The sequence below is a fragment of the Grampus griseus genome (assembly GCF_964374135.1).
Source record: "Grampus griseus genome assembly, chromosome: 1".
In the NCBI taxonomy this organism is placed as follows: Eukaryota; Metazoa; Chordata; class Mammalia; order Artiodactyla; family Delphinidae; genus Grampus; species Grampus griseus.
Window position 1 is genome coordinate 97,932,843 of NC_139017.1, and position 27,272 is coordinate 97,960,114.

General features: G+C 34.5%; 1 protein-coding gene across 2 annotated transcripts in view; it reads left to right on the forward strand.

Annotated features, from left to right (window-relative positions):
• Positions 1 to 27,272, forward strand: part of DPYD (dihydropyrimidine dehydrogenase) — an 815,412-nt gene that overhangs the window by 578,658 nt on the left and 209,482 nt on the right. For both annotated transcript variants that reach the window (XM_082655551.1, XM_082655550.1), the window contains exons 17-18: positions 8,155 to 8,275; positions 9,093 to 9,212. In XM_082655551.1, the coding sequence (XP_082511677.1) occupies positions 8,155 to 8,275; positions 9,093 to 9,212 (241 nt within the window). The remainder of the gene's footprint in view (positions 1 to 8,154; positions 8,276 to 9,092; positions 9,213 to 27,272) is intronic.

The window sequence follows — 27,272 nt, forward strand, 5'->3', positions numbered from 1 at the left end:
CTGTATCTGAACAGAGGACACCCAATCATTGTCTGCTACTATGTCCCTTAACGCAGTCTTTTTCACAGGAAAAATTAGTCCTGCTTCTTAATGTTGGACCCTTTCTTACCCAGAAGCATATATTGTCCGTTGTTGAGTAAACTAGGCTTGATTGTTTCCAGGACCTTCCAGGAAAGCTGGGTTTAAGAGCTTTGTTAGGATTCCATTTAGCTTTCTTGAGTTTCTCTCAGTGAGATACCCTGGGGTCATTTGGGTGAGCTTCTTTTTCTTCTTTGACTTTCTTAGAATACACCCTAACCCTATCACAAAGAGAATTAAAAAAATTCAAGTAAGGGGGCTTCCCTGGTGGCGCAGTGGTTGGGAGTCCGCCTGCCGATGCAGGGGACGCGGGTTCGTGCCCCGGTCCGGGAAGATCCCACATGCCGCGGAGCGGCTGGGCCCGTGAGCCGTGGCCTCTGAGCCTGCGCGTCCAGAGCCTGTGCTCCGCGACGGGAGAGGCCACAGCGGTGAGAGGCCAGCGTACCGCAAAAAAAAAAAAAAAAAAAAAAAAATTCAAGTAAGGAATTGAGGTCTCCAGGAATCAGACACATAGATGGAGTTAGAAGTGCAAAAGGCTTATTGGGAAGTAACACTTGTGGAAGGAATAGGGACGAATAGGGATGAAGCAGGATTGGGGAAGGGGAGCAGTCAGACCCTGAAACAGATATGAGAAGAATCTTCACCAGTCCGACAGAGAGCCCTAGGGCAAAGATGGCCTACTAGGGAAATCCTGCATTGGATAGAAATGGCTGGACCCCTGTACCACAGTTTTGCTGTCTTGGCTGGGGCCTCCCCAAGAGGATCCCGACCTCAGCTTGAAAGCTGAAGGGGATCTGAAGGAGGGACCAGTTAGAAGTTGTCTGCTCTACCACACTGTAGCAGCTGGGCACAAGTCTTTTCCTGAAGGAGGATCTGAGTGGTGCATGTCTGGGTCTGTCATGGTTGCTTGCTTCTACGTGTACTCATTAAGAACATTTCGGATCCTAGTTAAGTCACCTTAGTGTATTTACTCATTAGTTCTGGTGAAAGGTTATACAATTTCTCAACAGTTCAAAAAGTTGACCCCTTAACTTGCAGAATCAGTTTCTATTTTTCTGTTTGTTTTTTTTTTTTTGTTATAATTTGGGGTTCCTACAATAGAGACTCAAGGTATTTGTATAATAAGACAGCAAGAGTGCTGTGAGGAAGAGCCTCCCCAAGACACTCATTGGCTAGAATAGCACATGGACCTGTGAGCAGGAGATGTTCATTGGCCTGACTACTGAACAGGTACTTCTCCCACTTTATTGCCATGGTCAGTTGAGGCAGTGGATTTCTAGTTGGGATTAAGATAGGATCAAGACAATCTGAGGAAATCTGAATCTGCTTCCATAGGGACAAACTGTGGAGGGGAAGATTTGAAGTTTGAACCGTTTTCAGAGCTGACCTCCATCATTACATTGTCACTTGGGAATAAAGAAGTGAGCTAGTGGACCAGAGGGGATAAAGAGGGGCTAGTCATCAGAGGGGATAAAAATAATGACTCAAAGACTACCTACTTCTTAAGAATTATCTAAATAGTTCATGGCAATTCTCATCCATTTGTGAAAGGTTTAAGCTTCTGAAACTAAGTGTGTGGGAATGAGGAACACTGACACTAGGAATATCAGAGGAATGGTACGCTAGGGAAATGCTGTCTGAATGGAAGAAACAGCGGCATTAAACCGTAGTCACAGGAAATGGTATTTAAAGGAATGCAAGTTCCCTTTAACTGGCAAAACTATGGATAGACTTCCCCACCAGGCCCCAGGGACCAAGGACTGGGACTTGAGGCAAGGTTAGGAGTGCAGACTGGAAAATCTTCAATATCCTAAAGATTTAGACAGAAAGGGCCATGGGCAGTCAGGACCTCAGGGAGCTTTTAATGGATTGCCGGGCCACAGGAGGGCACAGCTGTCTTCCAGGCAGTCCAGCTAGCTGGTAGAGAACAGCAAGACTGTTTCCAAATTCCACTGGCTTATGGAGCAAGAACTACTAATATCTCCAGCTTATTTTGGCTCCATTGAAGGGAAGGGACAGTTGTTTTCTTGCTGACTGTGGAAATCTGATCCACATTTAGGAATTCTTCATTCTTTTGTTCAACACAGTATTTATTATCTTTAGTGTCTTAGACTCTACATAAGGGGATCAAGATAAAAGAGCAGGATACATCCCCTAAAAGACTAATAGTCTGGTAGAGATGGGGAAAAAAAAAAACATGATTATAAAACACTGTGATAAATGAAGTAATAAAGAAACATTATGAGAGTATTTAAAAGGGAGTCATTATTTATTAACCCATCCTGTGTTGAGGTAGGATGGAAGTGATGTTATCCAAGGGGCAAGAGATGAAGGACATTCTGGGCAGAGAGAGAGAAAGAAAAGCCTGAAGCAAGAATCAGAATGGAGAAGGCTACGGGTGCCTGGGGAGGAGAGAACACACAAGCAGTTAGTTCTGTGTCATCTTCAGCTTAAGGCACAAGGGAAGTGGAGGAAAAAAAAAAATATATATATATATAATATTTTATATGCATATACAGATACATTGCTATAGACTTATAGCATTTTATATTCATATTATATGTTTGTTTTATGCATTTCCCCCCTGGATTATGAAGTGTTTTATTTTGTTTTGTTTTTTAAGAATAGAGATAGTGTATTATATATTTTTAACACCATTGTTTAACATAATGCATAGTGCCTGAAACAGTTGTCTATTAGGTTATCTTGGAACCAGTAATTTTATACTCCCAGTTTTCTTCTGAGTAAATAGAAATAAGAAAGTCAATGTTAATTTATGCAATGTGAGCTCTATGAAGTCGACAGTATTTGTTGAGTGCCTACTATGTGCTGAACTCTGTGCTACATGCTCTCAAATACTCCGAAATAAGAGCGCATATCAGGATCTCCTTTTTTATACTTAACATCCAACATCCAACATACATGTTATTTATGTGCCTGGGTTGTACTTCCTAGTAGACTCTGCCTTCCTTGTCTCACTCATCTTTGTCTCCAGCATAGGCTAGTTGCAGTGCCTTGTCGTCAGTAAATAAATTTGTTAAAATAAAATTTGTTAAAAGGATAGAACCCACATTGCCTAGAATGCCACTGGCTTTAATTTTTCTATTTATATTTGAACACCCTTGGAATTATTTTAAAATTTTAAATGAAATTTGTGGTGGTATAATTTACTTATAACAGAAAAAAATACATTGAAGTATAGAATTTGATATGTGTTGACAAATGTCTACTCTCATGTAAATACCATCACAATCAAGATACAGAACATTTCCATTACCCTAAAAAATTTCCTTATGCCCTTTCCTACTTAGTCTCTTTCCCATCCCCAAACCTCAGTGACAGCAACCAATGCTCTGCTTTCTGTCAGCGTAGCTTTTCCTTTGTGGAATTTCATATAAATGTAATCATGCAGCATGTACCATTTTGTGGACTTCTTTAACTGAGAATAATGTTTCCTTGATTAAGTCCAAATTGTTGCATGATTCAGTAGTTTAGTTTTTTTTTTTTTTAATTGATGAATAGTATTCCGTTGTGTAGACATGCCACTTCATTCACATACTAATGGATATTTGAGTTGTTTCCAATTTAGAGCTATTTTGAAAAAGTTGCTATGAACTTTTGTGTGCAAGTCTGTGTGGATATATAGTTTCATGTCTCTTGAATATATTACTCAGAGTAGAATTGCTGCATGGATTAGTAAGTGCACATTTACCTTTAGAGGAAACCACCAAACGGTTTTCCAAGGTGATTATGCCATCGTTAGAATTCTTAAATCAGGAAAACTGGTGCAAGAAGGACACATGCTAAAATATAAGTTAATTTAAAACATCCCCATTCCGATGCCTAGTCTTTGCATTTACTAATAGTTCTACCTGGAGTAGTTAACTCTTTCTGTCTTACTTTACTGACATAGAAGGATAAATATATCACTTTTGCCTATTACTCTGAAGCTACAGCTAGTCTTACAGGTATATATGAAGTAGAAGCCTTTTATAGTTCTAGTTTACAATTGATGGCTGCATTTTACTTTAAGGAACAATTTTGCTAAAGAAGATGATGGTTTAGGACAGGATAATGGGAAAGAAAATTAAGAAGGAGCAATAGGTACTCAGATTGATCTTCTAGACCCTAGTTCTGTCTATCAGAAAAGTGGACATAAAAATGCTAGCTACTTCCTAGCATGCCATGTGAATTAAGATTTAAGAGTTCCTTAGTAGAAAACATTTCATAACTGGTAAAATTTTTCAGTGGGTTCATTGAAATTCCACCTTCTAAGAAAACCATTTTGAAAAGAATTGTGCAGAGTGGAAATTACCAGGGAAATTGGAGAAAATGTTTCTTAAAGTCAAAGATTTCACTAGTAATTTAACTTATCAAGAAATTCTCACAATCATTCTCTAGTGCTTATTCCTGTGTACAGGGCATGAAATCAGTGAGATTCGATGCCCTAGGTAATTGGTGAAAATACCTGTCCTACAATGGAGAGGTCATCTAAGGGTCCTCAAAAGCAGCAGGGTGCATCATGTATAGAACCCCCTTAATGTGTAACTAGAGACATGCTAGTTACTAGAATTAAAAATTATTATCTTGTGGCCCAGATAGAACATTAAGCTTTTAAAAGCAGCCAGTTTTGGACAATGGAAATTTCTGCAACAAACAGTCTGCTCAGAAATACATTTTCTGCTTTTTGCTGTTGTCACTGTTGTTTGGTTTTCATAGGAATCTATTCCAGAGTGTATTAATTGCAGACAGACACAGGGTTGGTCCTCATTAAAATTGTCACAGGCCACATTTATCTCTAGTTTGCTTTTATTCTCTTCTTAGCACCTCACAAGCTTGATCTGTTACCTTCACGTCATGTAGTACCCCCAAGACCACCACGTGCTCCCCAGACCTGTCACTCATTCCTTTAAGGGCTTCACTGCTTTCTTGCTAGTAATATCACACACCTCCATCACAGGAAAACCCGTTCTGCTCCCTCACAGCTTTCTTTGGCGATCATATAAATAAAAAAAGGGTTAACAGGTATTAAAGTAGTACACACACACACACACACACACACAAGCAGTTGCTATGGGAGGGATTACAAATCATAATCAGGAATGCACATTATGAATATCTGCAGGAAGAGCCAGTAAAAAATTGGTGATACAGGTGGGCTTTTTGTGGACTAGACACTTTAAAAGACTTGTTAAGCTGTTCTTTTTTCCATGATTATCTACCATTCTTCTTCAGAATTTTTCCTGCTTTGTAAAGAAGTCTTAGTGAATTTCATCCTTTTAGACAGTATCTATCATAACATATATTTGTGTTTTTCTTAAACCCAAACATAATCTATAAATTGATGGATACATAAAGAAAGAAATTGAAAATCTGCCAAGTTTTCATTTAGTCTTCTTTCATTGACACAACAAATTTTTTTGAGTGCCTACAATATTATATGCCTAGAAGTAGAAAAGCAATCCAGAATTGTCTTCTTTTATTTAATTTTTGTTGGTGTGGATAATGTTGAAGTCTCAGTCTGTCTGAGAGGTTGTAGTAACTTTGTGTATTTCCTATCCTGAAGACTTTTTGTAGGGGAGAATTAGAAATTGTCTAAAATTTATTCATTTCAATAAGATTCTAAAAATTGGCTTGTTAGGAAGGGCCATGCCACCTGATGCTATCACTAGCAAATGAGAAGGTCAAGATGCAGAAGCACTATTAATTTTTTTAGATCTCGATCATTCATATCAAAAATGTGAGGAAATAGGAATGTGTGAATAGTTTCTCCAAAGTATACAGATTCATTTTTTCATGTTATTAGCCTCACCACATTTCTAGTTGTATTAGAATATTCCCTATTATTCCTGGCAAACACAACTTTGCAATTTATGGAACAGTCAATAATTTTTACAATAATGTTAGCTATAAGTTGTCCTTAAAATTCTCAGGTAATCAAATTGTGTTTCAGCTGGGTATGAAGATTAGTAAACAGCTGGCTTAACTGAGTATGAAGACAGGTAAAATATATCTGAACACCATAAACCTTACTCATAGAACTATCGGGGGATTAAACCATGGTATCTCAAAATAGCAGCAGATGATTCAAGTAAATAAAGGTAACCAATGGACCATATTTTTTTACAAAAACTGAAAAACTCTGAACAAATTTCAAAGTGTTAAACAATGTATGAGGCATCCATTTAAAGTATTCAGCTAGTGAGAATCAACAGAAAAAAGTGTGACAGATGTTCAAAGTAAATATAAAGACACAGTGGTCAATAGTATTGAAAGCCATTTAGAAACCTATATCAGATTATTAGTCTTTACTCTATTGGAACCAGATAATATTTTAAATTTGTTATACTAATTTTTATCAGGCTACCTTCCATGTATTATGCAATTCAAGTGATCTTTAAATTATTGGCAAATTCTACCTTAAAGAAAGCTTTCACAAAGGACATGCAATTGATGTCATCTAGAGTTACTGTCATTTCTAGGCTAAGTCCCATGGAAATTCATAACTTAAAAATGAAAGTCACAAAGATGCAACTGTCTTCATAATGCCAATGCAGTGGTTATAAATATTTCATGAACATTGCATGGGCAGGGGCAGATCTCCATTTTCATGAGTTAGAATTTGTACAGCTAAGTCTCCAGATTTTACTATTCATAATACACAATATGCCCTGTAGAGCATTCCATATAGTGCATTTTTAATATTTATGTTTAATGAAGAAATTACTGTTCTGAAAAGAGAACAAGCCAAGTCAAAGATTTCTTGTTGAAATTATTAGTTTTGCTGAATAGCAACAATAACAATCAACAGAAATTACCTCATCACTGTCTTAGCACACAAACACATAACTTGTAGAGTAATACAAGATGACTGATCAAGATACATTAAACCTAAGTGAAAAGGTTCTTTCTAAAGGTTATAACATTAGAAATCTCATCTTAAAAGAATTCGAAAGGTTAAAATGCAAAGAGTAACTTTCTTACATATAAAAATATTAATTACAAATGAAATACTTGCCTACTGTTTCATAGTTTAAATATATGTCTGCATTTTTCTGGGTGGATCTTTTATTTTTTAAAAAAAGCATTTTAACTTCCTAAGATAATATTACCAAGTTCAATAATGAATTGCTATTGCATATTTTAATGTAATTTATCAAAGCACATTATCAGTACCTGTCAGAATAAATTTTGCACTAAAAGTAATGAAAAAAAAGGACTATTGTATGTGTTGAAATCAAAGAACATTACTACTGCTAAGTTATTTTCAATAGGAAGGATAGGTTATTGCCCTCTAAATGATACTTGTCCCATGAGAAAATAGAAGCCTGAAAAATCACAAGAAACAGGCAGAGGAAAACATCTATTCCTTGCTTTTAAAAATGAACATTTGATATTTTGTTTCATTCTTGTCATTTTAATCAATTCTTTCAAGTTGACCAATGTTGGAAAGTGCTACACAGCTCTTGGCAACATTGGCAAAAGTAAGCTAAAGTTACTGATCAGCTCGTGTGTAACCTAAGGCTGAATTACCCCATATTAGCATATACTATATACCGTAATTAGATTGATTAGGAAGTCACATATTTTCTTTTGAATACAATTCAACAAGACTAAGTCTTCTAATAATGAAAACAATAGACTTCAGATTTCATACCATTCACCTGGGAGTCAGCTATTCAAATATTTTTATTAGGCTTAAACCAATGAGGTCATTAGAAATTCTGTAATGGTTCCCGAACTTATCACCAGAAGTTTATGTTTTATTTCTGACATTATTTAACTGGAAGTGGGAAACACTTTCTTCCATTTGGTTCTTTGTAGTTTTATTTTCCAAAGGCTCCCTTGAGGAATTTAACCTTTATGTGATGAATTTGCAGTTCACTTGAAGTGTGTTAACCTTAGTTCCCTAATGAGTCTAGATGTAATACTGAGGAGGAATTTGAGAAATATATCATGTTGCTCATTGTCAAGTTGGATTTGTCTTGCACATCTCCAGCTTTGCTGTTGTTCCAGCACACATTTTGATCACAATTCTTTAATTATGTTCTATATTTGACTGACCTATTTGAACAGGATCCAGAGCTGGTGCGAAACATCTGTCGCTGGGTTAGGCAAGCTGTTCAGATTCCTTTTTTTGCCAAGTTGACCCCAAATGTCACTGATATCGTAAGCATCGCCAGAGCTGCAAAGGAAGGTAAGAACCTGACTTACATCAATTGCCTCGTTATGTAAGTATGGGCCTAAATTTCATAGCCATATTAAAGTATATCTTTATCCACAAATAGATGTGCATATCTCTCTTTAAACTTTAAGAAAAGTATTGAATTGAGCGCTTGACCTCACAAATGTAACAGCTCCATACCTATACTCAAGCTAGTAAGTGGCCCGGGAATACAAGAATATCTTATCATTTTTCCTAATGAACACCTGGTTTACACACAAACAATTGTGAACCGAAGCCACAGTCACAACAAACCACTCCAAAATGAATGACTTCACAATATAACAGTCCAGCAATAGCACCTGAACCTTTAATGAAACTTTTTAGAAAGATAGCTGCTTCCACAGGTGAAATTTCTTATGAGTTCCCTTTATATTTGATGGGATCTAGTACTCTGCCTTAAACACATGCTCAATAAATATCTTGAATACATAAATCATACAGTCAATGCATGATTTTACAAATCATATATGCTTGTGTGCTATCCAATGGAAATTGCATCCTGATTTGTAAAGATATTGTAAATTAGCTGGAAAAATAACACTGAATCCAAAACATTTGGCATCCACAAATCTGTATAATAATTGGAAAAATAAAGTGGTGCTAATTAAAAATTTTTATGTCTAGCATTTTAAGTATAATTGTAGGAATGAAATTAGTGAATATATTTGAGGGGAGGAAATGTTCTCAAGAGAAAGTAGAGTGTGCATTTTTCTGGGTTGTGTGGGTTTGAATGGGCTTTAGCAATCGTGCCTTTAAGAACTGCAGAAAAATGTTGTGTTTTTCATAGGTGGCGCAGACGGTGTTACAGCCACCAACACCGTCTCAGGTCTCATGGGATTAAAAGCCGATGGCACACCCTGGCCAGCAGTGGGCACTGGGAAACGGACTACGTACGGAGGCGTGTCCGGTAGGTGTTACCCGCTCCTTGCATTTTTGCTTCCTTGGAGGTTGGTGAAAAATCAAGAGATCATGTTACAAGCAAGAATACTGTGCCTTTTATGATCCCAAATTCGTATAACTCACTGCCGGTCAAAACTCCTAATAGTTATGACAGATGGGACAGATTGATCAAGTGACTGATAGCACAAGAAGAGAGTATACCAAGATAGGATTTCATACAAATTCTATTCTCTTGCAGTCTGTGCATTACTCAGAATTTCTCATTGTCACAATTGTCTCATCATTAATTAGTAAAGGCTAATAACAAGGCCTTCTAAAAGAAGAATATAAGCACCCTGATTTTAATATATTTTTTCATAGTCTGGGCTAGTTTCCAGTCTTCCTAGAAGTTTGAAATCTACCTTCTTCAAAAATCTTACCTTCACAACTGTGAAATAAATCATTAAAACATTATGTTTATAGCTTCAGCTGACAAGATATTTGCAGACCTCATACCTTTGCACACTTTCTCTCATCATAGAACGCTTGCATTTGAAACAGAAAGAGAAGTTTTAATCCCAAAGTCCTGTTCAGTATCTTTTGCCCTGTGCACTCTGTTGCTGTGACAGTATGAACTTGGTCTTGCAAAGACAATGCTGTGAGGTTCTTGACTGTACTGGTATGGGGATTAGTCTCCCTGGTGATAGAGACAGTGGTAAATATACATAACATAGCAGTGTCCCACTGTTCAAGAAAAGCATTGCTGAATCAGACCAAAATGTGCTTTTGGAAGAGGCTGCATAGACACAAATAAAGCTCTCTCCATGCTGAGGTATTATGTTTTGAGAGCGTGAAGTGTGCCTATAAGCCATGATTAAAAAAAAAAAAAAAGTATATTCTGCTTTTAATTGAATGCCATTCCCACAATGTCAGAAAGAGGAAGGCTGTAGAGGAGCACCTGCTCAGGGTCCAAACAGAACTCCCTTTTATCAGGAGCTATCAAACAGGGCCTTAAATATTATTGTAATGCAGAATAACATGGAGCAAGTTAGCATGTGTCTCAGAAAGAGAGTCGAGAGATTCCAGAGTTGGGCTGTAACGTGCACTATGTTTTCTGTCAGCCCATTTCAATTTTTCCAGCCTGCCATGTTGACAGCAAGAGAATAAAGGAGGTCACAGAGGGTGCTGAACATTAAAAATTAATAAAAGAACTATTGCAGTAGTATTTTATATAAGTAACACCGTTCGCGTTTTCTCATTTAAGCTGCAGTTTCTGAATATTCTCCCATACTATAACTCAGTCTAATAAACTGACGGAATTACAGCATTAGAAAAAGTCTTTTGTGTTGCAGTCTTTTAAGCATACACACACTGGAAATTATAGCAGTATCTGCAAACAAGTTTAGCTGTACCTCAGGGCCCGTTAACATTTCCATAAAACTCTATTTCTAAGATTTATAAATTCATCTATAAATATTCACTTGGGTTATAAACTCAACCAAGCCTGGGTAGAACTTTCATTTTAAACAACAAAATGTCCCTAACATTTTTAAGGGTTTGTACCTCATTTCTGATAGGTTCTATAATAAGTCCCTTCACATTATAAACAATTTGTTTTGAAAATAGACTCTCTCCATATTGACAAAATTAATAGTTTTTTTTTCCTTTTAAGCAATGTTTGCTTTAATTTAAAGGTAATATAATCTGAAAAGCAGTTTAAACAGGCAATGATAATATATTTTAGGACAGAAGTAAGTTCTATAACCAAGTACCTTCAGAATGAGTTATAGCAAAAACTACCCTAACAAAATGTGTTAAATAATAATGGCTTCAAATTTTAGGACTGATGAAAATATCAAAATGGCTAAATACCATTCCTAGTTTTATGAATTATGCTGCTTCAATATAGAAAGCTACACAAAATATGCCAGGTATTTTTACAAAATTTAAAAAAAAATTCCCACAGCACAGTGCTAATACTTACCCAAGTGTTCTCTCAGAACACTGGAATATCTACTTTTGGAAGAGCTGCTTGAATCATAGATTTTTTTTTTTTTAAGTGAAAGCTACAAAGAGTTCAGTTTTCGATAGCCACCTGAAATACAGTACGTACTTTTCATTACCAGGGAAGGCTATTTTTCTCTTTCAAAACTTTCTAGCTCTCTATCAGTCTTTTTTTTTTTTTTTCTCCGAATAAGATCCCTGCTATTTGAAATGAATATTTTGTTTTGTGTCAATGGGGAAATGGTGAGGAACTAGAGTAGAGCACATGCTATAGAACAATGGTCACATTTCAGTAATGTCCTTCTTTTAAAACATATTAGCTAGTAGGGTGCAGTGACTAGCGTCAAAAACAGAACCTCAGCTAAGGAATGTCAGTTTAATTATTTCAAATATGATCAGTCTGGATTCTAGAGTATTCTAAAGCAATGTTTCTCAAACTTTGGTTCCCAACTCATGAGTGTACTATGGAATCAAGCTTAATGAACTCTGAACAAATTTTTTTTTTTAATGAAATAGAACAGAAAAAACTGTCAGAATGCTTTGCACACAGTAGGGATAAACACTGGTCAAACGTCTTTTTTTAGTTATACATGTAATGCGCACATATGTATATTTCTATGCTAGGTCATGATGTAAAATGAATTTTTTATTGTGGTTAACTTCAAAAATGTCAGAAAGCTGCTGATTTAGAGGGAGGTCTCTTTGTTAAATAAAAGATGTCATTATGCCTGTAGAAGTCATTAAGTGAGGCAACTTCTACTTGTTGAAGTTTAAAATTTATATCAAGAGGGAGAGTTAGGACTTCATTCCAAGGTCTCATCCTCAGCTTTGTTATTTTAGAAACTGCATTTTCCAACTCATCTGTAGGTTATTGGAGTGGGGAAGATGGTCAAACACAGGAATCAAATTCATAGTAAAATGACTTATAAACCTAAATTTTAATTGTAGGAGAAATACCTGGCAAGATTTGTGATAACAGTAGGAGTCTATTAAAGGTGATTTCATAGTGAGAACAGTATCAAAAGAAAGCTTGTTCTGTATTCATAAGGAATATTTTCATGAAACTAGGATGACTAATTAAGCTCTCCACTATACAAGTACTTCTGTCTAAATCATTGCCTCTAAAGAATCAATATTCTCTACCTTTCTATGGACAGTAGAAACATAATACTGTAAGTTGTTACCACCTAACTTTCTTTTTTTCTAGAATCCATGCAGAACACTTTTTAACATCAAACAGCAATTAGTTCATGTATCACTACACAGTTGAATAAATTATTGTTTTTTTGAGGGGGAGGGGAGAAAATTCCTTGGCTTTATTTATTTGGTTAGAAGGAACACTAATCTCATCAGGAACGTTATTTTTAAACTCTATCCTCAAGTGAATTACTCATTATTTTACCTAGTTTCAGTTTGGTTATTTTTTTTCTTGATTTAGTTTCAAATTTTGACCCTTTTCTTGACCTTGTCCACAAATAATAATGGTATCTTAAGCTTGCCCCTAACTCTGTGATTACTATCACCTGTATAAATGGTGTTATCCAGCTGTGGTGGAACATTTTCACATGAAGTCCTCCCTGTAGATAAGATTCTTTTAGAGATGGTTAAAAATGAGTCCTGCATGGCATAACTAAAGATATGTCTTTCTTGCAACTGACTTCACAAGGATAACTTTTATTCATTTATAGCTGCATCGGGAGAAATAGTAATCAAGCAATGGGGTAAACTCATTTAAAGGAGTTTTTGTTATTGTTCCTTATTGTGTTTTAAAAGGTTCTTTTTATTAATGGGGGATGGGCATATTCCTTAGGTTTGTTGTTATTCCGTTGTCCCACACATATTTCGTTTGTTTTACATGAAAACGCATACACGCACACCCACATATAGGGAAAAGTTCTGAAATTTCTCTGCAGAAGGCACTTTGAGATGATGATAGATTCTTTAGGCTCAGTACAATTTACTTTCTACAAGGTTGAAAAATTAACTCATTTTAAATTATTTTATTTGCTAAATTTGTTTTATTTTATCAAAAAAGGGAAATTCTTGTCCTCAATTTCAAATTTTAGATGTTTGAAATTATTGATTCTGTATCAACTTAGTTAAAACAGTAGAACACTATTATTATTCACTACTAATACTTATGAACTTTATACTGATTTCTGAATAATTCATCAAAGACGGCCTTCAAGATTTGATCTCTGTTTCAGGAACCCATATTTTACTAATCACGTGAAGGATATTACAGAGGTTAAGAAATGATGGTGTATTTCTCAACAAATGATAATGGTATACTCCATAAATGTTCTTACATTCTACAAATAAATGATATATGATTTGATATCTAGCTATGTGGGCTATTGGACAGTGCACACTAACTGAGCTCTTATAGTTACAAGCCTAAAGGTGTTTTCTTTGTAAAATCAACATGGGAATTACCAATAAAAGAAGGTGCAAGTTAGAAATTTGCTAGTAATTTGTAACTCTGTGACAATGTAGGGCTAGAAATGAGTACAAAGTGTATAGTTCAGAAAACCTGAGTGAATCGATGTATCAATAATGTATCAATAGTAGCTTAAAAAAGAATTTAAGCATTGTCTCCACACTGCATATTTTATGTTTGTCTTTAAAATAGTTACTCAAGAGTTGCCGGGACTTAGCAGCATGCACTCAGCTACTGGGCACTACATAAACACAAATCCAATGTAACCCACTCTAAGCATAAACTTAAACTTCTTTTGTTGTATTTATTAGTGACTATTGTGTAAAATGGAGAAGATGACAAAACATATACTAGATTGGAGACTCAGAAGTTTCCGTTACGTTTTGTTTTGAATAACTGTTTTCACACATGCAAGCAACTGAAAATTTTAGTAAGATTGCTTGAAGTTCTTATACTATACGTTACAATTATATCATAAACTGCAGTACTGATATTTTTTATAGGAAGTAGTTTTTAATGGGCTGGATTTTTTTATGTGTCAATCACATGATTACTGATGCATATAATCCTTTCAGAAAAACACACCTACTATCCATCATAAAATTTCAGCTATCTATTGTAACCATCTTTATCAATAAGAGCTTAGATTTTAATACTGAAATATCTAAAGTAACCTGATAAAGACAATATTTAAATGAATAAAAAAGCAGTAATAAATCATGCCAAAAAGAATAATGAAAAGGAGAGCCTTCCATTTTATACTCACTTATCTATTTTCTTTTTTTATATGTACCAACATAATGGAAAAAATTCTAGTCTATTATTCACATATGTAAAAACATTCTTAGACTATCACAAGTTTAACTGATCAAATTCTTAAAGAACTTGTTATATAAATATATGTACTATATTTGCAGAATAGTGAAAAGTAGGCATATCAAATAAAGATGTTGAATTACAATTTTCATTATAAATTATCAGTTTAGTTGAGAGAAGCTCACCATTAGGACTATTCTCATTTAAATCATGCTTATTTGAGTATATTCACGTACAGATTGACAAAGAATCCCCTTTTGCATTATATTGCTTTTCCCGAAGCCTGAGTTTCTTACTGTTTGGCCGTCGTTGGTCTATGCAGGAGATCAGAGCCCTAATAATAGATTTTTGACAGTGAGCTCGCCTGCTACCTGCCCTACACAAATCCTCACTGTTCATGTTTGCTTCACGGCAACAAAGCAGACAGAAGGAAAATGCCAAGTGCTGAGTTTGAGGTACAGCCTTGCCTTGGCTTGACATTTCAGCAGAATAGCAGTTTATGAGATGCATAATTTTTCATCTGGGACTCAGCTGCCATATTCATAGACGCTTACAGCTCATCGACAGACTGGAGCAAGGGCAAAGGTTTAAAGCATAGATCAAGGTCTATATTCTTTCCTTAGGTATTTTAAAATAACTGCAGATAAATGATAAAATCGAATAATGTTTAAGAGCCAAAAAGTTCTTGGGTATCTGGATAGTATATATGTTTTCTTTGTTCAAAATTAGGAAAATAAATTAATGTCTGTTACCAGCTCCTAAGAAAATATTTGATAGACTTTGTAAACTAAAGGACACCAACAAGCATATTAAGAAAACTTACCTTTGCAGCAGTGGTAATGAATTATTAAATTTCTTTCTTGTGTGTGTGTGTGTGTGTGTGTTTTCGTAAAGAATGATTTCAAGCTTGAAATTAATCAAAAATGTTCTATTATGAAAGTAAAACTAGAGAGTATTTTGTCACTGTTTGAGCTTGAATTTAAATATTCACAGATTCATGCATATCTACTGTACTAAAAATCAGTGTAGGTACATGTCAGTGACTGTTTAATTTAGAGCTACACATCTCTGTAAGCTTCAGAAACAGTTCACCATGTCACAATCTCATACAGAACAATGGTACAGTCATTGGATTAATTAAAGAAACCTTGCAGAGAACTGAGTTCTCAGTATGTCAAGATTTCAGTTTTATGTTAAATATTTTCTAAAGGCCAGACCCTTAAATCTCAGGGGCTGTACCAAGCAGTGAGCTGTGAATTTAACCATAGGCTAACTGCTAATGATAAGGAAAAGAGTCCTAGTTGAGGCAGCTGTAATAGTCATTGGATTAGGCTATCAATCACTCGGCTCCCTAAGGAAAAGGAGAAGACCAAACAGTGAAAAGGGAAATTAGGAAAGGAGGGCATGATTAGAATGAGATTCTTCACATCTTTATCCATTCATTGGCCTAAATCCGTAAGCGTTGGTCCAAACTCTCCAGCAAACTCTGACTATAAAGCTAACACATTTATTCCTAACATCTAGAGAACTATCAAAATGTCATTGGTTCTCAGTAGTTAAAGATCTTGAAACCCTCTAGAAGCAAATGCCTGATCACATAATAGAAAATAGATTAACCCTTAATTGTTGGACTTAAGATTTGTATATATGATTCCTTTATGTATCAGGATTCATGTATGTTGATAAAGGAAATATTTCTATTTAACTTCTAAACTGTAGCCAGTTTTTACTTATGGAAGTCCTGCTGGTGAGGTGAGACTCCAGGAGATCAGTGGTTCTCAAACTTTAATGTGTACCAGTACGTGGAGGACTTATTAGAATACAGATTGCTGGAGCCCTCCTCTTGAATTTCTGATACATAAGTATGGGAGGGCCTGAAAATACGCATTGAACAGTAGATGAAGTACAGTTAGTGTCAGTGAGCATTTTGGTTTGAATAACTTACTTCTCAAATAACTTAAAAGGCTTTAAGCCAAGGTAAAATTAGAGAAGCATGGTATTCTATAAAGAAATGCAGAATCTCTGCCCACAGTTAGGTATCTGAAACAAATTGTAGTTAATAAGGTCAGAATTAATTCGTAGAAAAAGTATAGAACACAATATTTGATGTTTCAGAATAGAAAGAATATGTCACCCCATTCCAGATTAAATGTTGATTGCAAACCATTGTTTATGCGAAGAGAATACATTCTGAGTGCCACTAAAGACGATTTATGGATATTAGTAATCCTTTGAAGGCGTCAGAGGTAGACAAGGGTAAAATTAAGCTCACGACTGTGAAATATTATGTTTTCCTTTTTGACTTTGTGCAGATACTAACATACTGAATAATAACAGTTTTCTCCCAGGACAAGCACTTAAATATCAATGAACCTAAGTTACTTTCTCAGACTCTTAAAATATAGAAGACAACAGTATTGGTAGCCTTGTGTTCTCTCTTCACTTACTTCTTTCCTGTCATCCCCATACAATGGTATCCTTTTAGCAGTAAAAGGAAGGAGATAACCAATGTTGCAGAGATAAGCTATTTCAGTGTACAATATCCCTGCTGTTTGCATGATTACACTATGCACTGAGAGTCTTCCAAAGTCATGTTTATAGCCTGTTTGCCATAATGCTAATCAATCATGGAAGCTGCCTACAGCCTTCTTGGATGGAGGAGTGTCCTGGTGTGCAGCCCAGACAATTTTGTATCATGTGAATACCTGATAAGTTCCAAGAGGTCCTTAAGTGTAGAGGATGGTAAACCTTTGAGAGACCCATGCGGTATCTGATGCATTAAAGGTACAGACTGCCAAGATGATACAGGAGTGATGGTACAGGAAGAGTTAGGATTGGAATAGAGGAGCCAAAGGAATCTGGTCAGGCCAGCTTATCCTCTTTGCTATGCTTTTGCAAAAAGTCCAGCACTTTGATTCAGTTTGGTGCAGAAAGTATACTAAGGATTCTATACATATTATGTCTGTGGTCTTCAAATTTTTATGCTCACAAATACCCCACATTTAAAAAATTATATACCATGTACCCTTCACTCATTTTAGGTTGACCTTTACAAATTTTGGCTATAAGTTTACTTGATAGCAAAAGACAGAATTTCCCGAGTTCTGCAAATATTCATTCTTAAAATGAAATTGCTACATCATTCTTGTAAATAAACCTAATAGAGTCTAAAAAGCAGTGACTTTATACACATCATCTTATTTAAAAGTACATAAACAAGCTCTAAATAATAGTTGAAAGTTTTACATAGATTTTTTTCCCCTTGAACTAATATTTTTAATTGAACTTCTCACCAGATTTTATTCTGTTTTATTCTGTTTTCCTATTTTTTAAGCTTGAACTTCTTTTATAAGCCGCTCTATGGAATTTGTCTTTAACAAAATATATGTCTATAACTGGACATTTATATTTTTTAAATTTCTGGGTTAAGACTTTAAATGATAAATGTTTTTTCTTTCATATTGTTAGACTTTAAAATTTATACTTTATCATAATAATATAAATGTATTGTAAGTTTTGATTATTTTTCAACATGAAACTAATTTTATTGGAAATGCATTTCTTAATGATGGCTTTAAAAAAAAAAATCTGATCATGTATCCATTGATGCGTGTTATTCCTAAAAATGCCCAGGTTCAGCATCATTCTATCCTGCTTTTATTTTTAGATGTGAACATTGAAAGTCCTTGTTCATCTAAATAATTTTAATTTTAGAGTGGAAAGAGTTTTATAATATCATAGTCATTTTACTCAAATCTTTGGACACCTTTCATGTTATAAGCTAAACGTTACTTATTGATCTTAACCAAAAATAGTTAAACAATTTGATGAGTTTCTCTTTCAGTTTTTCTGAAGCAATAACTTAGAAGTCATCTGACTTGCAAAAATAGTTTTTACTCAATCATAGACCAACGCCAATATTTTGAATTATCATTCCATTTGGTACCCTAGAATCTTTATACCACAGGGCAATATACCATTGCAGTATTTGAGATCACTGAGAAATATGCTTTTTTTCTAAGGTGGAAAGGAACGTTGAGACACGGGAGTTGGGAACAGAAGAGCCAGCATGATCTCTTGACTGTACTGTTTCTCAGGCAATATAAATTAAGAAATAATACATATGGAAATATGGGATCTAGAAAGTGATTCCCTTAAAATCAATTTACCCATGGGATACATACTGCCATATGAAGTACATCACTGAGTATACATACTTTTAGGACAAGAGTGCTAGCTTATTTCATCTAATCTTCGCACAACTTTATGACAACAAAACAGTACCTTGGTTTTATTACTTTTTATGTAAACTCGACTATGTCTCTTAAAGTAGCACCAGCAATTCTGCGAAAATTTCCTTGTATGGGTTAATAAATTTCAGTATATAAGTTAACATGTGCTAATGGTGGTATTGGAACATTTATGCTGCTAGTCACTTGTGTTACTAGCAAAATTGATCAGCCTTTCTGCACTCCTCAGCCCTGGCAATTCAAAAAATGAGTAGCAGCTGTGTAGAATATCCAGGCCTTTTTAATAATATGATCTTTGTGTGCCCAGCACTGTATTGAACACTCTAAGTGCATTCTTATTTAAATAGCCCTATGAGGTGGACATTACTGGGCCCATTTTACAGACTTAAAGACTCAAACTCCAGATGGAGTTGAGCCATCTGGAGTTGAGCCAGGACATGTCATAGTTTGGTTTCAAGCTAAGATCTGTCTCCAAAGATGAACTGCTAGGCATTTTTATCAATGTCTTCATCCAAAATCTGCCACAATAAGTCTAAATGGTATAACTATGGTATACTCATTAAATTCTAATAGGCTACAGATGTCACTTAGTAATCTAAAATTTATTCTACGATTTGACAGTCTGTGAACATTGTCAAAATCATGTCCCTTATTATCTGTATCACTTTATCTCCAAATGGGAAAATTGAGTCAAATAGATGAATTAGGGGAAAATTCTTGAATTTATTCCAAAGAAAAACAACAACAACAAAAAAAAAAAGACAGGAAGCATTCAGGCATTTTTCTTAAAATGTAAGCATGCAGCATGCAATTGAAATGAAACTGACATCAGTATAGCCATAAATAACCTTATTTGTTACTGGCTTAGATAAACTGAATGAGAGCTTGGTCCAACTGTGATACTGAGAACAAACTTTGGGGTCCTTCTTAATTCCTTCTTTGTAATCTTCAGTCAGTTACAAATGACCACGTATTTCTGCAACTGTCTCACCTTCTTTTTGGACAGATCCATCTTTTTCCGCAGGAGCAGTATTGTCTCCTTTATAATTTCAACTGAGCTTGCAAAAAGCAGTATTAAGTAATTCAGAGATGTTAGTTTTTCATTAAGTGGGGAGAGTGAAAAGGACATTTTGAAAGTAGTGAGGTGGGGAAGATATTGGGCCATAAAACCTATGCTAAGCCCTTTCTGAAAGGGAAATAGTAAACTACACTATTTCTCACTTTCCCTGGTTTAAAACAAAAGAAGATAAAATATAATTAAAATAAGAAGAAGGTGAAACCCTCTTAGCATACATTGGGTATCATATGGCATGAGAAATTTTAATCATTGCACATTAATTTGAAAAAAAGTATATAGACGTAGTCAAGAGTCCAAGGAATATTTCTTGGACATCTTTGTTCATTTAGCACATCTGTTTAATGATTGACCTATTTAGATTATAAGCTTCTTAAAAGCAGGAACCATTGCTGTTTCTTTGTTATCACCACCAAAATGTAGGAAAGTTAGAGGCACATTTTAGACCTGCAAGAAACACCTTTTGATTCTTAATTTTCAGCTGTGTACAATTCAGAAGGTTTTGGAGATCAGACTGTCTCTTAATCTCTGCCATCCACCTTGACTTGCTGGTGAGCTTTTTGTAACTAAGAAATTCTAAGAAGAAATTATAAGAAATTCTATAAGAACTTTTCATGTGTGATGTCATTTAATCATTATAACCTGGTCAGGTGGTCTCAGTTAGTGACCTGTTTTACTGAAAAAGAAACTGAGGCACAGAAAGGTCAAGTAAATTCTGTAATATCACACAGCTGATATCTATGTATATTGGGATTCATGCTGTCTGGCTCTTGATATTATGAATTTAACCACTATGTTATAGCAACTTTCCTACCCCAGCTCATTCTGTATTAATTTACTCTATTATGCTTTTGTTATTTTGTTATTATAGGATGAAAATACACAGAGACCCACTTTTGTATTTCTTTAACAACAACAAAAAAATTAGACTGAAAATAATCTATAAATATGCCACTAAGATTAATCACTTTAAAAAATATCACAGTAATGACAGGTCACAATTATACTGTAAGTGGCCTAGTAAACCTCTCAGGATTCCTGTTAACCTCTGTGCTTCATGCATTTCTCATATTAATATACTGAGAAATAACACAAAGAAACATATGTACTTTTCAAGGCAGATGCCAAAGGTTTAATGGATCAAATTATTTCTGTGCTGGATGTTTATTCACTAGCTCCAAACATTTGGTCTTTTACTTTAGCCCAATGTTAAAATGGAATTATAAATTTCTGTCTGAAATAGTGTAAAATAAAACATAATAGAAAAGAATTGGGCTAACAGTAATAGTTTCAGTAGCGGAAATATCTTTTTGCCTTGGCCCTTCTAGCTCCCTAAATCCTTATTTTAATAGCAAGTTTATACTTGATGGGGGTATGGTAACTTTTTGGTAGAAATAATGTGTGTGTGTGTGTGTGTGTGTGTGTGTGTGTGCATGTGCGTGTGTGTATTTGCATGTTTGTTCCTTATCCATTATTCTAAATTGTTCCCCAAAGACTTTTCTTTAGTTTCACCATTTTTGTATAGGTTTATAATATAGCAGGGATCACCAAAGTGTTTAGTGTGATAGTAATCACCCAAGGAGCTTGTTAAATATGCCACTTCCTGGGCCGAGAGAGCATCTAATTCAGTAGATCTGAAGTGAGGCCAGGAATACATACTTTTCTCAACAAGAATCTCAGAGTATTCTGACACCTGTGATCTTCAGTCCCCATTTGGCACAGGGTTGGCGGGGGCATTTTAATGTGGGGAATGTCACCATTACAAGGTATAAAACTTTGCATAAAAATTTGAGATGTTTGTTTTAAGGAGAATGAAGTGAACCAGTATATCGTTGATGCTTCAGTTTAGTCATTGATCTTTCTAATAATAATTTAGATTTTTAAATGAGTAGACCCTCAGAAGGATTCTCCAAAATGCTCACTAACATTTATGAACAAATAAAGAGTGACCAATATTCAAAGGAACAGCAAAATGTTGACTTAACTCTTAGCCAAATGTCACACTTGTCAAGCAATTTTTACTAACTTTCTATTTGGTGAGCTTTACATATAGGTATTAAATTTGGGGTGATGGGATATATCTTTAGAGATATATATATCTTTGCTACTCCTATAGTATTCCTGACCAGGTATTTCTGAGAATGTGCATATGATTGGATGTATCAAAAGAGCTGTTTTTATGAGAATATTTTGGATGATTTTTTTGTTTTTCTGAACCAGGAATAGATTAAAACAGAGCCAAGAAGCACTTTCAGCACTTTTATACCCACTTTAAGGCAAGCAGCATTGCTGTTGTTCCAGTGCCCTAAGATAGATTCTAGAATGAATGAAAACTTCATCTCTCTCTCTCTGTGTGAAGGGTGGCCAGGAGTAGCCTGGAGGCACTCCTCCAGGAGGCAATGCCTAATGTTTAAGAGGCAATGCCTAATGTTTAAGAGCTCTAATCCTCATAAGCTAAGATCTTCAAGTAGAATTAGAGACTCGAAGAGTCCTAGTATCTGTTCACAGGGAATTATGTAGTTTTACATATATTCCATCTGTAAAGAGTGTCAGAGATCAAGGCAAGGAGAAAATAATAAAACTTTCCCACTTTAGTCTCACAGACTCCCATGATCTGCTAGATTCTGCCAATTTGCCTTTGAAATGTGAACATCAATGCTGCACATACCTTTAGTCCTGAAGAGGGGATTTGCCTAACCATGCAAACAGAAAAAACAGGGGCAATTCATGCTGGACTGAGATGAGAAGATGCAGAATGTATAGGGAAACAGTTGAGAAAAGGAAAAATAGTAAAAAAGCCAAAATACAATAGCACAAATAAAATCCACATTGCTTTTATGACAGAGAAAAATTGAAACCATGGAAACTCAAATCAGTGTTGTGAAGGGTGGCCTTAGGAATCTCTCCAAAATGTAGACAAATAGGACAGAGAAGTCAATATCATGAAAGAGAAGGTGATGGACATACAGACAACCAAAAACGGAATTCTTGATAAAAGTAGCAGAATGGGGGTGGGGCAGCAGGTAATTAAAGAAAAAATACCAGTCACTATTCTAAGCTTACTTTCTAAATTTTAGTTTCTTTAATAGGCACTTTCCATATGTTAATTCATAATGAAAGGCATATATTTTTAAACTTTTAAAACACTTTCCTAAATTAAAAAATAATTAGAAAGAATTCACTGATTACCAGAAGAATCTGTAAAGAGACTTACCTAGCACATTCTACAAAATATTTTGAATTACAAGAATATATGGATAAAATTAGTCTAGCCACAGATATGGTCTCAAGAACACTAAATAGCAGAAGAAAATGCAGTGGCATGTATTTTTAGAAGAAAGGGTAATCAAACATCCAAGTTGATATTAATGTGCGAAAATTCTCAGATATACAAGGGCTCAGAAAATATATCATTCTTTAAAAATATTATTGAAGATATATGTACTAAATAACTGAGTGATAAATTACAACAGGGGTTTTCAAATTATGGTTTCTGGACCAGCAGTAAGCATCACCTGGGAACTTATTAGAAGCACAGATTTTTCAGGGAGAACCCCAAGACTTACTAAATCAGAAATTTTGAAGTGTAGGGCCCAGCAGTCTGTTTTAACAAGCCCTCCAGGTGATTCTGATGCACACTAAAGTATGAGAACCATTGAATTAAATTATGAATCCAAGAGTTAGGAGGACATTGCATAAATGTTAAGCTTTTAAAATGTTAACCATATATGTAGGCCTAAACATTTATCAGAAATTGTTTCAAAATTAAATGCCTGTGTCAAAACTTAATCCTGAAAAAGAAGCCACAAATATTAACAAAATTTTAAAAGGAAAAACTTAGATCTAAATTCCAGATTATTTTAACAAAGAATAATTTGTGAGAAATAACAAAAGTAGGTGGGTGGAAATTCAGGTGTGCAAATTTCTTATCCTAAATCGGAGATTTTTTTTTGCTTCACTCTTGACGTAGATAATTTTAAAAACTTGAAACAGCCTTTTGAAAAACTTAAGGATAATTATTATTTGAAGTAGTGAAATTTAAAAAGGACATATACTATAAAATACCTAGGAATAAATCTAACTAAGAGGTAAAAGACCTGTACTCAGAAAACTGTAAGACACTGATGAAAGACATTGAAGACAACACAAAAAATGGAAGGATATACCATGCTCATCGGCTGGAAGAATTAATATCGTTAAGATGACCATGCTACCCAAGGTAATCTACAGATTCAATGCAATCTATATCAAAATACCAAGTGCATTTTTCAAAGAACTACAATAAATAATTTGGTGGAAACACAAAAGATTCCAAACAGCCAAATCAATCTTGGGAAGGAAGAACAAAGCTGGAGGTATCATGATGCCTGGCTTCAAACTCAAAGCTATAGTCATCAAAACAATATGGTACTGGGGCAGAAACAGACACATAGACCAATGGAACATAATAGAGAGCCCAGAAATGAACCCACACTTAGATGGTCAATTAATCTACAACAAAGGAGGCAAAAATATACAATGTGGAAAAGATACTCCCTTCAATAAATGGTGTTGGGAAAACCGGACAGCCACATGCAAAAGAAGCAAACTGGACTACTTTCTCATACAAAAATAAACTCAAAATGGATTAAAAACTTAAATGTAAGGCCTGAAACCATAAGACTCCTAGAAGACAACACAGGCAGTACTTTTGACATTGGTCTTAGAAATATTTTTTTGGATATGTCTCCTCAGGCAAGGGCAAAAAAAGCAAAAACAAACAGATGGGACAACATCAAACTAAAAAATTTTTGCACAGCAGAGGAAACTATCAACCAAACAAAAAGGCCGCCTAATGAATGGGAGAAGATATTTGCAAATGATATATCTGATGAGTTTCATATGCAAATATATACAAAGAACTCATACAACTCAATATCAAGAAAACAAACAACCTGATTTAAAAATGAGCAGAGGAGCTGAATAGACATTTCTCTATAGAAGACATACAGGTGACCAATAGATACATGAAAAGATGCTCAACATCACTAATCATCAGGGCAATGCAAATCAAAACCATAGTAAGATATCACCTCACACGTGTCAGAATGGCTATTATAAAAAAGACAACAAATTGAAAATATTGGCAAGGATGTGATGAAAAGAGAACCCTCATGTACTTTCGGTGGGAGTGTAAATTGGTGTAGCCATTATGGAAAACAGTATGAAGATTCCTGAAAAATTAAAAATAGAACTACCATATGATTCAGCAATTCTTCTTCTGGGTGTTTATCTGAAAAAAACAGAAACACTAATTCAAAAAGATATATGCACCCCAATGTTCATAGCAGCATAATTTACAATAGCCAAGATTGGAAGCAACCTAATTGCTCATCGATAGATGAATGGATAAAGAAGATGTGGTATATATATATGGAGTATTACTCAGCCATAAAAAATGAAATTATACCATTTTCCACAGCATGGTTGGACCTAGAGGGTATTATGCTAAGTGAAATAAGTCAGACAGAGAAAGACAAATAACGTTTTCACTTATATGTAGAATCTAAAAAAAAAAAAACAAGTGAACAAACATAATAAAAGAGAAACAGATTCATAGATACAGAGAACAGATGGTTACCAGAGGGGAGGGGATGGGGGAAGAGAGAAATAGGTGAAGGAGATTAACAAGTACAAACTTTCATTTATAAAATAAGTGAGTCATGAGTATGGAATGTACAGTGTGGGGAGTATAGTCAATAATGTAATATCTTTGTGTGATGACAGATGGCAACTAGACTTATCATGGTGATCATTTTCTAATGTATAGAAATATCGAATCACTTTTTTGTATGTATCAGGAGTGAACATAATGTTGTAAATTAATTATACTTCAAAAACAAAGAAGCAAACTCACTGAGAAAGAGATCAGATTTTACCAGAGGTGGGGAGTGAGGAGATGGGGAATTAGATGAAGGTGGTCAAAAGGTACAAACTCCCAGTTATAAGATAAATAAGTACTAGGAATGTAATATACAATGTGATTAATCAAATTATACTGCTGTATGTTATATATGAAAGCTGTTAAGAGAGTAAATCTTGAGTTCTCATTACAAAGAAAAAGATATTTTTTCTTTTTTTTTGTACCTATATGAGATGATGGATGTTCACTAAAGTTACTGTAGTAATCATTTCATGATGTATGTAAGTCAAATTATTATGCTGTACACAAACTTACACAGTGCTGTATGTCAATTATATCTCAATAAAACTGGAAGGAAAGAGGACACATATACTTATTTATAATTCTTTTAATGTTTATTATCTTTAATGTTTTAGAATCTATAATTATTAGCCTCTTTCATTCCTATTGTTAGTAATTTGAGCATTACCTTTTATTTCCTTGATAAGTCTACTTGGAAGTTATTAATTTTGTTGATCTTTTCAGAGAACCACCTTTTGGCTTTATTGATTTGTTCTAGCTTTTGTTCATTTTCTCTTTTCATTTCTTACTTCTATTATTTCCTTCCTTTTGCTTGTTTTGGATTTAATTTTTTCCTCTTTTTCTAGATTCTTAGAATAGAAAATGGATGTACAGATAATTGGCTTTATACTTTTTTCTCTTTTAATATAAATATATAAAACTATAAATTTCCCTCTAAGTGTTGCTTTAGACACAGCCCACAAATGATTTACTTACTTATTTTGTTTATGGTCTGCTACTACTCAGTAAAATGTAAAATTCCCAAGAGCAGAGATATTTTACTGTATTACTTACTGATATATATTCTGTTGCTGGAACAGTGGCTGGCACATAGTAGGTGCTCAATAAACACTGTTGAATGAATGAATATTAAAAATTGGGACCTGACATAAAGAATGGTGGTCTTGCAATATAATTAGAAAGTAATATTTTTGAAAGTCATGTTAAGCAGCATAGTGCTCAAAAGCACAGATTTTTTAATTAATGTATTTTGACACCTTGGGAAACATTTATCTCCTGCGTTTTCTCATCTATAGAATAAGAATAAGGCTTACTTCAGAGGGTTTTTGTGATGGTTAAACTAAATGATATGTATAAAATAAATGGTTACATTTATAAGGTGCTTCCTCTTTGCCAATACTACAAAAATAGTACCAGAATATTTCTGTAATGGAAGTAATTATGAAACTCAGCACACTAGAAAGTTGATTTTTTAAGAAGCACTAAATAAAAATTTGGGATCTGTTTCAGTTATGAATCTAAATGTACATTAATAACTAAGAAGTTAAATTCAATACTATATTAAAATATCCATCTTGACCAAAGACTAATACTCCAGGAATGCAAGGGTGGCTTAATATTATGAATATTATTTATATAATATCATTAGATTGTTACTAAATGTTGTTCTGGAAGTTATGTGTAACATATGTTACACGAAAAAAAGGGATATGAATTTTTAGAAAATATAGTTACTTACCTGGAGATGCTCTGCTCATATACCTAGGAAATGCAAAATGAAATATTAAATCTTAGAAGTA